The following is a 16719-nucleotide window of genomic DNA, read 5'->3' on the forward strand; positions in this document are numbered from 1 at the left end:
AAGAGTTTCACCCCAAAAAAAAAAGTGCTAATAAACAATAGGTAATAAAATATATATATATATATATGTTTTACAAAAAAGCTAAACCTCATTTTTTTTTTTTTTTGCAATAGAACATACAGGCTAACTTATCCCATTTTTTAAAAATAAAATAACCTGCTTTTTGTCAGCCCAACCCATCAATTTTAACAAACAAACGGGCCAAGCCAGTTTGTCAATATTTTTTTTTTCTTATTATTCACAGGCATTTCATTTGGGCTGTTCAGGTGGCTCAAAAGGCCAGTCAACTTAGTTTTGCTCGAGCCAGTTGGGCTAACCAGGCCAGGCACCAGGCTAGGTTCAACCCTACCAAGCCCAAAATATGTACCTATATTATATTATTTTTTCAATTTTTTGTCAAAAGTTAATTATTTTATAATATTTTTTATTTAATTTTCTTATTCATTATATTATTTTTTATGTTCATCATGAATATGTTTTATAATTTTAATTTTTAATCATTTAAATATTTAAAATTGATTGTTTTACTTTATATCATGTGAAAATAATAAATAATTTTTAATTATATACAATTTAAAAAATTATTACTTTAAATTCTAACATTATTTTTATAAATAGTCAATTTTAAATAATTTCAATTAAATTTTATATTGTTTAATAAATTTTTTTATATTTAAAAACCCGATCTAAGCATTTGGGTGGCCGAATACCTCAATATGTACATAGGGTCGGGCTTTAGGCTAGGGTGAACCCCTATTTGGCCCATATACACCTCTATCTCATATTGTCGTCATTATAACGATATGTAAAGAAAAAATTTTACTATAACCCCTTAAGCAAACTTATTGATAGTCAAATCCTATAAAATCCTAAAACATCAATTTAGTCCCTATGAGTTCCACTTAAGTTAAATTGAAATTAATTTTTTGAGAAAAATGATACAAATGACCCCAATCCTCTCAAATAAAAGTAACTGACATAAGAAAAAAAAACAACAAGAAGCCTTATCCCACTAGGTGGGAAAGAAAAATAAACAACTAATGTATAGAAAATGAAACAATTAGTATAGAGGAAATTTATAACTCTCATTAACAGTATAACATGAATATATATATAAACAAGTAAAGCTAAGCGCATAAATAACTCGTGCAAGAAACATGAACAATTGATGTATGGAAAATTAATAACTAACATAAGGGAAATTTTTAGCTATCATTAACAGCATAACACCAACATAAATATAAACAAGTGAAACTAGGCATATAAATAACTCAAGTAAATAAAAAAAACAACTAATGTATGAAAAAAAAACAACTAAAGTAAATAAAATTTATAACTCTTGTTAATAGCATAATATCACTATGAATATAAATAAGTGAAGTAAGGCACATAAATAACTTGCATAAAGAAAATGAACAAATATTGTGTGAATAAACAATTGATCTAACGGATTGAGATTGGGATTGGGATTGTTTGTGTTATTTTCCTTAAAAACTAAATTTCAATTTAACCCAAGTAGAATCCACAGGGACTAAATTGATATTTCAAAATTTTAGAAGGTTTGACTGTCGGTAAGTTTAGTCAAGAGGGCCACAGTAAAATTTTCCCATATGTAAATGTAAATTGTAACTATATGTTTGTCTCCTCCGACATTAGTGCAACTCAGCTGGTTCTCAAAGCGCATAAAGAGGTTGTGAATTCTTTGAGGTAAAATGGTTCTGCCAAGCTAGGAGCTGTTGCAACTTTGGATTGCTCTAAAGAAAATGAAGCAGCAACGTAAAGCACTCTTAGAAATGCGCGAGCTGATGGTCCTATGGATGATTTATCGGTCATAAAGGTATAAATTATAATTGAGTCCTGTTTTTCTTTCCCTCTTTCCCTCTGTTATACTGAGTCATTCATCATCATTCACGTTATACAGTGAGGCCCTGATCAGTTCCTTCTCTGACTATTGCTGTTTCTTAGCCTACATTCCCTCCCTCCGTTCAAATCCATTTCTTATTAAAATTTATTTGTAATTTTAATTTTTTTTAATACCAAAATTTCAGTCATTTCAAATATATTGTTTTCTTTGTATTCTCATTGTTGGTGCTTCCACCTTCTCTTAGCTCATGTTCTTGTCTCTCTTCCAATTGAAAATTAGAGTTAAACCCATCACTCTTAATTTTCCATTTTCACTTCAAGTCTCAACTCATCTCTCTTCTTCTTTTGAAATGTGAAATTTTAAACTTAAAATTCAAATCCAAATCTATCAATCCAAATGATGCCTGAGAATTTTGTACTTGCTAAAGTAGTCTGAGACACGGCTCTGTATATTTGTGCTGCTCAAGGTAACTAGAAAGGAAAACAAACCTAGTGCTGAAGATGGTAAGGAAGAATGGGGGATTAGGTATATAAACCAAGAAAAGTTGTTTAAGTGTGCATATGGACGTCTTATTCTTCTTGTGTCTATGTTGCTCTGTATAGCATTGGACTCGGTTTTCATGGAGCTACACTTTGTACAGGAAGGTTAAGGATGAGGAACCGCAGAATTTGGCTTGTGGCATTCGAGCATGTGATTCTGCAGTAACAGAGACAGCAGAGAAACCATCTGACACTGCTGAAGAGTAGCATCTGCGGCTCATACCATGGATGAGCATAGGCAAATTGCATGTGTGGAAATGGAAAACGTTTTTTGGTGGAGAAAAAAAAAGAGAATCAGAGATGCAACTTCAGATTTCCAAGCAGAAGATATGCTACCATGGTGCACCTTAAAGATTTCACCGTGAGTGCATTGAATGGCGTAAAATTTTTTAGTGTATTGAATGGTGTAAACTTGAACGATTTTCAGTAACAAATTATGGATGACAAACCCTCAGCCAGACACTGAAATTCTCTGACGTGTCCATTTTGTCTTCAATAATTTTGGTAGCTAAAAGAGTCTGAAGAAAAGATTGTGGGCTTAAGTAAAGAAAGGGACCAGTTAAGCAGAGACACGCTGCTGTTCAGATTTAAGGGGACTAACATGTGGTGATCCGAGCAGGCAAAAGCTAGAGAATATGATGTGATCTTAGAAGCAGCCGTAGTCAGCAGAAGAAAAGGTTAGGGATGCATACAAATGATGAAAATAAAACTCTAGGTAGGGCATTGTTGATGACCATTCTAAGATTCAACACAATTTATATGTTGAGTAAAGGCACGTGAATGTTTTTATAAAAAAATTTCAACTTTCAACACAAGCTTTATCTGTTAAAACACGTGAATAGAACAAGCTCACCACACTCAATGAGATTGGTGAGGATTGAATTCTTGACCACGTCAAGGACTATTTTCACTCGCAAATTTTAAACCATTAAGGTAAAATTCTAGTCTTGTAATATCAACAGCTATAAATTATGTTGATTGACAAAGCTGACTTTCAAATAATTTCCTTGTTGACGGACAACATATCAATGCAACCCAAAGTTACTGCTTTTCTTCGATTTTTCTGGCAATTTTACCGATTCTGGTGTTTTCACTCCAATGTCGCAATTTTGTTCCAGAAACTCTTCCATAATGTTTTGGTCTCCCTCACAAGCTAGAAGTTTATGAATGTAAAATCTCAAGACTCTTGAGGCATTCCGCTCAGACTTTTTCCGGTTGATTGTAAGGAAGATGGAAAAGGTCTGTTATGCGTTAGCTATGTTTATCGGAAATAAGATTAGAAACACTATGGAACAAGTAAAAACTTCTACATATTGTGTGTACCCCACCCCAAAAAAAAAAAAAAAAATTCACATGGTGCTACCAGAATATACTCCAAAGGCAAACAGCATGTACCCCATCAACTATTCTAAGCAACTTGCGGACTAGTGCTAATTAAGTAGCACGTCAGATTAATTTATTTCCCAATCTCTCGTGACTCCTATCATACAGTCCAAATTGCAGTACTTGTTTATATATAAATATAGTAAGGTGGGCAGTTCGTATATTTCTTCATAAACATTGCAAGAAATGCAATAACTGTCTCTTAACACAGAATATCATATATTCATATTTCATCATTTCTAGAAGTGAAGACAGTGCTCATATAGTATTTATTCTTCCTTAAGCCAATTGTTTATACAGTAACAGGGTGATTACAGCTTCAAGAAATACCTCGTCCTGAAATCACTATGAGCTTTCAAGCAGGAGTTTGTTCTGCTACTCTTTTTAAGTTCAAGTGTCTTTTCATATTCTTCGATGGACTTGAACAGTTCAGAGAAGTTTCTTTTTCCAAAGCCTCCACATCCACCCTTTTGATATACCTTCCCCTCCTCATCCTTCAGCATGCACCCAACTCTCTGAATTATCTCTATAAAAATGGTTGGCCTGCCCATTCAACACAGAAAAAACCTTTTAACTCAGTGTCATCTTACATAATCTTCATCCAATAGAGAAGTTCAGAGGCTTGAATGATGAATAGAGGTTGATAAGTAACATATAAAAAAGTGTTAGATGACTAGAACAAGCTTGAAATAGCAGATATTATCAAGACACAATATTCGCAAACCGCCTGTATCTCCTCTAGGATCCTTGCCACCCTACTTTATTCCGGCCAAGCACATCCCAACACTCCTATGAAGCACTAAAGTTTGTACAGTTATGCGCTCTTACAATCAAAGAGATTGTGAATAGATGTTATATTCGGACGCCAATTAATTAAATGGGACCCAGGGCAGGGGAATTAGTGGTTGACATTCAAAGGCAAGAGCGAACAAACGACTAGAATTTGATAACTTGGGGCCCCCACACGGAATCACGACACGACCTGGATTACAGGTGAATGGCATCAAAGAATGATCAAGTTCATCATTTGGAGAAAACAAAGCTGAAAAAGGGGGGGAACACACATGAATCTTGTGCGTACGGCTTGAAGAAGAATCAACAATAGGGACACCACCAGACTTTTTGATTCAAGGGTGCGTGGCTTGCATGAAAAAGAATCATGGGGATAATGAGTTGAGAACACGAATCATCAGCACAGCTTCGCCCATGTTGAGTTCTTGCTCTTCATCCTCAATGGCGTCATCACTCGCTTCCTAATAAGCATGCATCAAACAGTACATGTATCAAGCTTAGTGCGTAGGTTGGAGTACTTAATTAATTAAGAGAAGAAATTAAAGGAACAAGAAGCGTTTGGATTGCTTACAGTCACAGGAGGGATGTTGAGATCGATGTGAAGAGGCTTTGATTGCGTTATTAATATTTGGGAGAGAGTGTGACGAAGTTGGGTGATGAGTGTGTGAAACCACACGGACTCGTAACCTGCCATTGCTTTCATGGCACTGGCTCTGCAGGAGAACTCAGTCTTGGCTGCTTCGGAAACTCCCAGACGCTGCATGTACTCCACTATCACTTCATCCATCTCTCCCACTCTCTCCTCTCTCTCCTGATGACCCCCCCCCGCGCGCGCGCGCGCTCGTGTGTGTGTCACAAGCTAAGAAGCACCGATACGGGTACGAGTATCGGGTACGATACGATACGATACGCGGACACGGCTATTTTCCAGAATTTTAGGATACGGGTACGGCTATATAAATAATTAAATATTAAATATTTGGATGTCTAAAAACACAATTTCAAGATGTCTAATGCCATAACAAAATATAATACAATAAATAGTCAAGCACTTAAACACTATCAAGTGTCAAAAGATAATTATCAACTTAAAGTAATTCTAATCTTCCTCATCTTCATTGACACCACCACTTTCTCCTATAAGTTCTCTCTCCAAAATTGGCTCATCTATAGATAAACTTGCAACTTCAAGATTTTCAACATCATCTATTTCCCAACAATCTCCACTAATATCCCACAATTTACTTTCTCCAGTAGAATACTTCTCACTCTTTCTTGAAAGAAGACGAAGATTTGAATGAACAAAAACTAAGTTCTCTGTTCTTTTTGGAAGCATCTTATTTCTCTTTAGTGAATGAACAAAAGAATAAGTGCTCCAATTTCTTTCACAACAAGATGATGAGCATGGTTGATTGAGAAGTTTCAATGCAGTCCCTTGAAGTTTAGGAGCATCAGCACCATGATTGCTCCACCAAGCCTTAGGCTCTAATACCCATCTATCTTGTATGGAATCAACAAAAGAGAACTCATCTGAACATCCAGAACATTTTGAAAATTCATTCATAACCAATTTCCTCTCTTCTTCATCTGGAAACATCCTTCTAATGCACTTTTTCCTCTCAGTTGATATTTCAGCATCTCTATGTGGAGAGACTCTATTTAGTCCACCTTCAAGCCATTGTGTTGTATAATACCTACAATAATATAATAACATTAATTGGAGTTGTGATGTAAAAATGATAAAGAAAAGAATTTCATGATCAAAAATAAGAATAACACACCTAGGATTCAGTGAGTGGGCAAGACAATGTAGTGGAGTGGCACTCTTTGTCCATCGATCAATGATGATGTTATAAACAACTTCATAAAATGAAGAGTACTCAGAAAGTGATTTTCTCTCATGCTTATAAATTGATTCCTTGATTTGCTCTATCATTGAATCCCACATCTCATAAATCAAATGAAGTGTGGGTCTATCTGTGTCAGCAAATCTCAACATATCATAATTTGGTTTAGTGAAAGAGAGAATATAATCAACCTTCTCCCACCAAAGATCATTAAGAATTATGTCCTTCACAGTAGCAGCCTTTCCAACATCATCATCTCTATAAGCATTCCATTCTTCACTAATAACCAGTGTACGAAGAGAAGTTTTGATAAGTTTGAATCTCTTCAACATCACAATTGTTGATGCAAATCTTGTTTCGGCTATTGCAAGCAATTTTAATGGCACGAATTCATTAAACATGGCCAATCTCATAGAATGATTCATGATAAATGTTCGGATAAAGACTGCATCATCCCTCACCTCAGTGATCCAACAGCATTCTCCATAAACAATTTCATTTGCCTCTGTATTTTTTGCTGCACATATATTTTTCAAGGCAAGATTAAGTGTATGCACCACACATGGTGTCCAAAAGATGTGAGGATATTCATCTTCCACCATCTTACCAGCAGATTTACAAACAGGTGCATTATCAGTAATTACTTGAACAACTTTATGAGGCCCCACTTCTTCAACCACTTTCTTTATCAAGTCAGCCATGTAAAATCTATCTTTATACTCACTAGTTGCATCAATTGCCTTCAAAAACATGGGACTTCCATCACTTACAGCCATAAAATTAATTAATGGCCTTCTTTGTACATCTGTCCAACCATCTGTAACTATACTTACCCCCTTATGATTCCAAGTCCCTTTAATTGATTCAAGTTGCTTTTCAACATTGGCCCTTTCTTTTTGCAACAAAGTAGACCTTAGTGCATTATAACCAGGAGGTTTAAAACCAGGAATTACATTGTTGGCAGCATATTGAAATGCACTAATAAAATATGGGTTACGTGCCAAATTGAAAGACAAACCAGCCGAATAGAACATTCTAGCAATTTCAGCAGTTAAGTTATCTCTAGCTCCTTGTTGGAAAGCTCTTTCTATTGTATTTATTGCCCTCCTTTTTCCCTGATTGTGTTCACTTTGAATAGGGGTAGAACCCCTTTGACATAAAGGAGACAAGCTCTCAGTTGGAGTTGGCAATGGCACATGTCTTGGTTTTGTTCTATTCTCAGCCTCCTCTTGAGCTTTTCGCATTTCACCTAAACAACTATCATCAACTTTCGGGCATATAGCAATACCCTTTCCAGAGATCCTCAACAAATGAAATTTAACTCTAGAATAAGAGCCATTATATTGGTTATTACAATAGTTACACTTCCAACTTCTATTTCCACCATCCCCTCCATTTTCTTGAGAAACCAAAGTTACATAAGCCCATAAAGGAGTACTCTCTTTCTGTCTTTTATTACTAGATTGAAATTGAGAATTCACACTTCCTGAACTACTACCGGGTCTAGAATTAGAAGCCATTGAAGGTTTAATTTTAAACAATATCCTGCAATTTTAACAAAAAGAGAGCTAATAAAAATTTAAAATAAATCAATGTTTAATTCAACAAAATAATCTATCTAAATAAAAAAAAATTAAATTAGTAATTCAGTATTAAATTTGAAAACTAATCAATTGCTCTGGCTCTCTCTCGGTTCAGCATTGAGCAAATTATCCAACAATGCAATAATAAGAAATTCGAAATCAGCAGCCAAATCTGATAGATACATAAAGAACGAGAGGCAGCGCATCGAAGAATGACCATACATGAAGAACTGAACAAATTACCAAGATTGAAGCTGAAGAACGACGGTGAGGCAGAGGCAGAGCAGACGGTCGAAGACGCTGAGGCAGAGCAGACAGTCGAATATGAAGACTGAGGCGGAGCAGACGGCGAGGCAGCGTGAATAAACGTGAGAGATGAAGAACGAGAACGACCAACATAGGCAGTGAAGTTACAGAGCAGAAAACACGAGAAGGGGGTCGATTGGAGCTGAAAATGTTAGGGCATCGGATTTCTGGAGCTGGGACTGAGTTAAAAGAAGTGAAAAACGCAGAGTTTCGCGTCCGCCCGTGTCCGACCCGCGTTCGCCCGTGTCAACCCGCATCTGCCCGCGTCCGCCGGAAACCAGGAAAAGGGACACGCCGTTCCCCCGTCCTGAACGCGTGTCCGTGTCGGATACGTATCCGACACGGACACGCCAGCCATTTTGGCGTGTCGGTGCTTCTGAGGTCACAAGACGCGAAACTTACATTCAGGATTTGATTAACGTTAGTTTGAGTGCCCCTTTTATAGCAGCCGAGGCAACCAGACTTCATTGATGTTTGCTAACGTACGCTTGCAGCGTTTTGAGTTTAGAGATGATGGCCTGTCGGGGGAATAATATAATAATGCCAATTTTTCTGACACAAGAATCCAAAAAAAGTAACTTCATGAGTTATAATTCCAACTTCACATCGTCCATTTCACACTCTCGCTGCCAGGTCCCACAACCACAAGACTATTATAAACTCGCTAGTCCCTTGCATTATAAACTGTGCTCGGATGCGTGAATGCCATAATGCAGGCATACAGCTGTGGATTATTTGGTTGCTAAAAAAAAATAAATGAAATGAATTAAAAAATACAAATAAAAATGAACTAGATTATCATCTAACTTGTGATAAATATGATAAAATTTGATATCATATATTATAAATATGAGAATCATCACACTCTTAACAATTCTTATAAATTAAATTTTTTTTTTTTGTAAACATGATTGACTCATCTTCTTTTTATATTTATTATCTATTTATTTTCAATCCATTTTACCATCTTCTTTTCGAACAAAGAGCCAAAAGTTCAGGTGACACAATCCGATATGTCTTAGATAACTAAAAGTAGAATTGATTCGAATGATGATATTGCAATGGGATGATAGATAATGATTGCGTGATATAAATAGTAGCTTGACCTTATTATTTTATTAGCATTTGATCCTACTTTGCTTGAACTGGAGTGCTCTTTACTTTTCAAAATATAAATAATCGGATGATCTGTGAGTATTATTTATTACCATGCTATGAGTATAAGATTTTTATATTTTGTTGGATGATCACTACCATGTGTGTGTCTGTGTGTATATATTATATTTCCTTGTTATTTTCTTGTCAGAAGGACCGTTGTTAAATCTCAAATGATATATTGAATGAATAATAATAGGTCCATTTATATTGCAGACAAGATATTTAAATTTTTAAATTGTATAACTTTCAGACGATAATTGATTTGTAATTGTGTGAATGATATTAGCAACCTATCTTTCAAGGAACACTTGTATGATTTGTGTAAACAGTAGTAAGACAACGTGCTAAATGTGTGGCCAGATAAGAACATAGGTCAAACACATTAAAAGCTACAAACCAATTCAAAATTTTCTTACTTAATTAATTCCTTAATTACTTTATTGGCGGTGGCGCTATTGATCTTCACTTCATATGGAGTCATATCAATTACTCATCGCTTTGCCTATACATGCATGCATGTATGTCACTCAAGCTGAAGCTTAATTATATTTAGTAAACTATTCACGATCATGATTACGGTTTGAAACACGTTTTAGTAAGTACCATAATCACCGACAAAGCAAAAGAAAGTACCGTGTGATCTTTGCGACTTTAATTTACATTTCACAGCGCCATTTTCCTCGTAGTGTGTACTGATTCCTGTAAACCCAAATATTATGTCAGTAGAACTTAAATTACCTTACCAGATGAAAGATGAGAGAAAACACGGAGAAATTTGAAGATAAATTAAATAGAAAATAAAATCCATAAATTTAGGTAAAAATATATACATTTAGAATAGAAGATAAAATAAAACGATATAAATATACAATAAAATAAAATATGGTTAGATTTTAATATATTTCAAATTATCTTAGAGTTTCTTTAAAATCAGTCTTGTATCTGATAGTATTTTTAATATTAAGAAAAAAACCAATAAAGATACCTGCCATTATGCTATGATAAATTTAAAAAGCCTTATTTATTCCAATGTACGCGCTTTTGCTCTCCTTACACCAAAAAAAAAAAAATTCAAAAGCTCTAATTGAAATCTTTAACCTATCTTCTAGAGCATCCACTCTCTTTCTTTATTTTCTCTCATGTGATCATAATTTGGGGTGTTCATGAAATGGGATAGAATGGAACCGGATCAGGCCAGAACCCTATTTTATGTCTTGTCTCAAAAAGAACAATATTAAGTATATATTTGGTTTTCAATTTACATTTGCCAAATATCTATTTTCAAGAAGTAACTATTCATTAGAATTGGTAAAGTTAAAGTACATCATAAATATAATTTGAATAGACTTTTGAAGCAAAACAAACAAACCCTAAATTTTCGTCTTGTGTTTCATCTCTTATCTTATTTGGGACTAGTAATGGACAGGATCAGATCGAGTAATATGGATAAAAAAGACAGAATGAAATAGAAATGGAGAACTATTAAAAATTAAACAGCTAACTAAAAAACTACTAGAGTGATAATAGATGGCAAGAGATTGAATTGGCAAAAACAGACGGCTCTTACTCTCATAAATTTTCTATAATTATTTATAATGAATATGAAAAATAAATGGCTGATAACAAGGTCGATGAATGGAGATCTGACTCAATTAGTAGCAATAATCAGTGTGAATACAAATATAAATGCTCTTAATATCTCTTCCCAAAATGCCTTTCTATGTTGGGAATAATCTATGCTTTGGCATGCTGGAAAACAATCTGCCATCCCTCGTAAAGCGAATGATGAGAGGCTTTGTTAAGAAGATCAATTAAGCTTAGGAAGTATAGATTTGACCATTATTTGAGTAAAAGTTTAGGAAAATGAAATGAGAGTTGAGATTTTTTTGGTGGGATTTGATTATTAATTATGTTTAATATTACACCAATGGAATCACGTTGGGTTTATGGTATGGCCTTATGCAAAATTGGAAATCAAAGAGTAGAGTGTCATCCATCTTTTGTTTTAAATAAGGTTATCAAAACCAAACCGATTGGTTTAACTAGGAATCAGCTAGGTAGCTAGTCTAGAAGCAAGGCAAAAGTGGGGGGAGGAAGAATTGCTGGTGAGCAATCCAAACTGGCATTAAACCGAGGACAATCAGAAAAAGCGGCACGTGGTTGTAGTTCACATTTATTTATTTTTCCTTCTCCCCAATTTGCTAAATACAACGTGGCTTTGTGTGTTTTTTTTTTTTTTTTTTAAAGAATGCGGAGGGACCAAAAGGGAGGCTATCGCACACATCTCACACTTAGGTACCCTAATTCCTAAACCTAAACCCCATCCTCAATTTGCCTCCGCTCTCTTTGTTCATTGGTTCATCTCCATCTCCTCTTGCGATTGCGGCTAAGCCTTCCTCTTCTTGAAGTTCGACCGTCCTCATCATCGTCCCAACCTAGCTTGTCATTCGAGATTCATCGTCTCAAGTTGTCATTCATTGTCTCTGCTCATTCATCCCAGCTCTCTTCATTGCTTTAAATCTGTCTAGTCTTATAATCGCCTACCTCTTCCTTGTTATCAACAAGCCAGAGTTCCTTGCTTTTCTCTTTTCACTTTAAACTTGTCAATTAGTAAATGGATTTAGCTTGTTAAATGCAAATGGGTATTTAATAATTAACAAATGATTAACTGTTAAAATATAATCTACATTTGTCTTTTTCTACAATCAACTTCTTTCAGATTTTTTAATTTGTCAATTAGTGAATAACTTTTTATTAAATGCGAATGAATACTTATTAATTAATAAATGACTATTTGTTAAAATATAATATATACTTGTCCTTAGTTTCCTACAATCAAAGTCTTTCAGATTTTTAAACATGTCAATCAGTGAATGATTTCTTATTAAATGCAAATAGATAATTGTTAATTATCAAATGATTATTTATTGAAACATGATTTACATTTTTTTCTTCCTACAACCAAGCTCTTTCATATTTTTAAACTTATTAATTAATAAATAACTTTTTATTAAATATGAATGGTTACCTATTAATTAATGTACGACTATTTGTTACTTAAAAAAAAAATATGGGTATCATAGTCTTTCTCCATCTAGAATTATTTTCAAATTAGTCTCTCAATCCTGCAATAATATTTTATAATCTTTTAGTTCTTTTTTAATATCGAATATTCTCAATCGTCTTTGAATGATGTTTTCTAAAAAAAACTTCATAATTCATAAAAACCAACAAGCTCTCCACCCACAAACACAAATGGCAAGCCAATAAGCCATGATGTACTATATATTCTAACTTTACCAACATGCATTAATCTGGTTTCGTCTGCACAGACTTTTAATGGAAAGGACACTGACAAGACACACGAAATACAAATAGAGACAACACGCGACTTTTTGATTCCACACAAGCGAATCGTGAGCAATCATGGAGATGATGAGTTGAGAACACGAATCATCAGCATAGCTTCGCTGCTAATTTCTTGCTCTTCATCCTCAATGACCATCACTTGCTTCCTAAAAAAGCATCCAACGGCACAGAGGTTGGGACAACGTAATGAAGAACAGAAATTAGAGGAACAAGAAGCAGTTGGATTGCTTACAGTGAGAGGCAGGCTTAGATCAATGTGAAAAGGCTTTGATTGTGCTGTTATTTTGGAAAGAGTGTTATGAAGTTGGGTGATGAGTCTGTGAAACCACACGGACTCGTAACCTGCCATTGCTTTCATGGTATTGGCTTTGGTGCAGAACTCAGTCTTGGCTGCATCAGAAACTCCCAGACGCTGCATGTACTCCACTATCACTTCATTCATCTCTCCCACTCTCTCCTCCTTCTCCTGAGCCATATATATATATATATATGCGCTATATATATAAGCTATATATCTCCTCACAAGACGCAAAATATCATGTAGATGTGGGTACGCTCTTTTATAGCAGCAGATTCGCACTTGTGAGCCAACAATATCTGATTGATGTTCGTTAATGTGAGGACCTAACGAATTTAGGGACGATGATTTTGGGAGCAACGTCAATTTTCCTGACAAGAAAGAATTAGAAAAAGAGTCACTTTTTGGATTGCCAGAATTCCAACTCGGGTCGTCCATTTCACACCCTCGCCGCCAGGCCCCACAAGGACATTGAAGTCAAACTGTATACTTCGAATTATAATATAAGATATTTTTTTTAATTTTATTTGATTTAAAATTAGGATATTAGATTTAAAAAAAAAATCATGCATTAAAATTTTAATTACTATTATCAAAGCTCTTATATAGAATATTTAATGAGGATATAAATAAAAAGATGTGTACTTTTTAAAAATTTAAATTTTCAATTAACATTATTTATAAATAATTAATTAATTAATTATAACTTATATCATAGTTCGGAGGAGTAATATTAATCATATCCAATAAAATCTCTGTTGTATTAACATGAAACTGTTTGCTGATGCTACAATGCAATTAAAACATCATCTCCGTGACGCAGCACGATATCGTAGATGACTAATAATAGAATGGCTTCGGGTGATGATATTTCAATGGTACAATGATCATGATTGCTTACTTTGGTTCACATTATAAGACGTCCTTTAAAAAAAATTTTAGTTTTAATATAAGACACTTAATGAAGTATTAATGATTATATTATAGTTTTTCAATATTACCTCTAGTTTTAAATTTTATCTTTGTGTATAAAAAAATTATTTCTAACTTAGCCTTTATTTATAAGGAAGGGAGACACATGTAGCCATGTACACATACAAGTTGTCAATGTTGGGTTCAAATCCAGGACCTCTTCCAAGTTTATTACACTTTGAATAAAGAATATAATGCAAACTTAAAAAAATTATTTAAATACAGGTAAATTAAAAGTTTATTACACTTTGAATAAAATTAATAATTTAACTATCTATCTTTTGATTTTAACGAGGTAGTTAGATTGGTGTCTAGAAACCTGACGGAGTATATAGCAACTTGACATTATAATTTTATTAGCGTTATTTCAATTATTTTGCTTGAACTGGTGGAGTGCTCTTTGCTTCTTAAAATTATCGGAGGATCTATGAGTAGTATAATATATACTCACTTTGAGATGTGAATTTCACATTTTTATATTTTGTTGTCCCGACACTACAATATATATTTCCTTAGACATATATGAGTTACCTCTCGTTCCGATCCTTTAATTTGCACAAAACCGAAAAGATTATAAAATATTCTTTTAGGATCACAATATAAGATATTTTCAAGAACTCTTGTTTAGTTTAAAATATATATAAGATATCAGGTAGTTTTTATAATTATTATACCAACCATACCTCTATTTCATTTATTACTTGTTTTCTTAAAAAAATAATGCATTGTAATTTTAATGATCATTATTAAGATATTTATACAAAACATTTAATGAAGATACAGTTTTTTTTTTTTACCGTTAATGAGGATATAGTTGAAAAAAGTAAAAAGAAAATTAAGACAGAGACCTAATTTTTTTTAGACTGTGAAGTAATTACTATTCCCTCTATCCTAGTTTATAAGACAATCTTAAATAAAATACATATTTTAATAAAACTTATTAAATATATTTTATAAATTTATTTTTTTAAGACAAAAATATAAACATTAAAAATTTTTATTTATTTAATAATTTATTTATAAAATAATATTAAAGAGAAAGAATATAACAAAAAATAATATTAAAAAATATCATTAATTAAATTTTATTTTTATTAAAATGTCTTATGCATTGTCAAATCTGTCTCAGAAGTATGCTATGAATTGGGAGAGAGACAATGATTTCTTTTACTTTGGCCAAAAGAAGCATTAAAGTCTGATTTGTGTAAACAGTAAGAAGAAAAGGGTGGGATGTTGCCTAATGAAAAGCTACAAGCCAATTCAAATTTTCTTTCTTAGTGTGTGTTTGGATTAAAAAATTTATAACTGAAGTTAGAATTCAACTAAGGTTAGCAAACTGAGGTTAGAAAAAAAATCAGTGAATGCAACGTGATTTATGTTTGGATACTTTTTTTTTTAAAGTCAGTTGGGCAAATTAAAATTTGTTTAGATGATTTGATTCAAAAGTCAATTGAGATGTATAATGACAAAAATAGACATAAGTTTTGTTATATATTTTTTATGACTAATTAAATATTTTTTAAAAAAATTAATCTTTTAATCCTCCAACTTTTAATTTACTTGTAACTCAGTCACTCAATTATGACTCGCTGTGACTCAATCCTTCAACTATGACTCGCCTATGACTCAGTTATGATTTTTCTTTATTTGTTCTAGATATTTTAGATTCTTTCTTATTTTCATAAATTTCACATATATTTAGGATATTTTATATTTTAAATTTTATAAAATTGATTGATATTTTATTTGTTGGATCATTATATTTATATACTATAATTATAATTATCTTATAATATTATAATTTGGAATAGAATATTTAGAAATGGATAAATTATTATAATATTATAATTATAATTATATTATAATATATTTATATTTGTAATTATTCCTCCTTGCCTACCCGGTCATCCCCTTCTTCCTCGAACCATCAAACTGGCAAGTTGCAGAACTGGCAAGATGGCAAACCTCATGGACGATGACAGTGGCGATTGCAGAGATGATGACAACAACAAAGGCTTGCTTGCATTCACTAGTTGCGTGCTCAAGATTGTTACCAATGGCCATGAACGCAAGCAACACATAGTCGAGATTGGGCGACTGCGACGGCGGCAGTGGCGACCTTTGGTTAGATCCAATAGAGGAGAAGGAGGTGAAGGGCAAGCAAGGGATGATGACAACATGAAGAAAGAAGGTGAGAAGCAGAACAAGAAGAGAATCAGTAAGGTGAAGATAATAAAAAAGAGAAAAGCATTGAGCGTTGGCTTTCAGAAACGCGACTGCAAAAGCTTGAGCAGTTGGCTTTCACAAAAACGCTCATTGGGACCTAACGTTAGTTGGATTTTTTTTTTAATCCAAACATAACTTTTAAGGCTTTTGACATCTCAACCTTGGTTAAAGACATCTCAACTTAGGTTGAGATGTAATCCAAACATGCTCTTAATTTGCACGAAGCCGGAAAGGTCGAAAGCATTACAGCTGATCATATGTATATAAGAAAAATTTATATTTTAAATTAAATTAAAACAGGTATGTTTTTTTATAGATCATGTATTTTGTAATAAATTCTTGGTATCAATATTGTTAACATATTAAGATCCATATATTTTAA

At 33.4% G+C, this 16719-nt stretch overlaps 1 protein-coding gene across 1 annotated transcript; it reads right to left on the minus strand.

Annotated features, from left to right (window-relative positions):
• Positions 1–5677: 5677 nt before the first annotated feature.
• LOC129302810 (putative transcriptional regulator tpeD) lies at positions 5678–7945 on the minus strand. Its single transcript, XM_054941684.1, has 2 exons — positions 6360–7945; positions 5678–6272 (listed from the first exon to the last, which is right to left on the minus strand). Exons 1-2 carry the CDS (start codon positions 7943–7945, stop codon positions 5678–5680), a joined length of 2181 nt encoding a protein of 726 aa, XP_054797659.1.
• Between the last annotated feature and the right edge of the window lie 8774 nt (positions 7946–16719).

Source organism: Prosopis cineraria, unplaced genomic scaffold, assembly GCF_029017545.1.
Source record: "Prosopis cineraria cultivar Desert tree isolate PC_DT_omini unplaced genomic scaffold, ASM2901754v1 PC2, whole genome shotgun sequence".
In the NCBI taxonomy this organism is placed as follows: Eukaryota; Viridiplantae; Streptophyta; class Magnoliopsida; order Fabales; family Fabaceae; genus Prosopis; species Prosopis cineraria.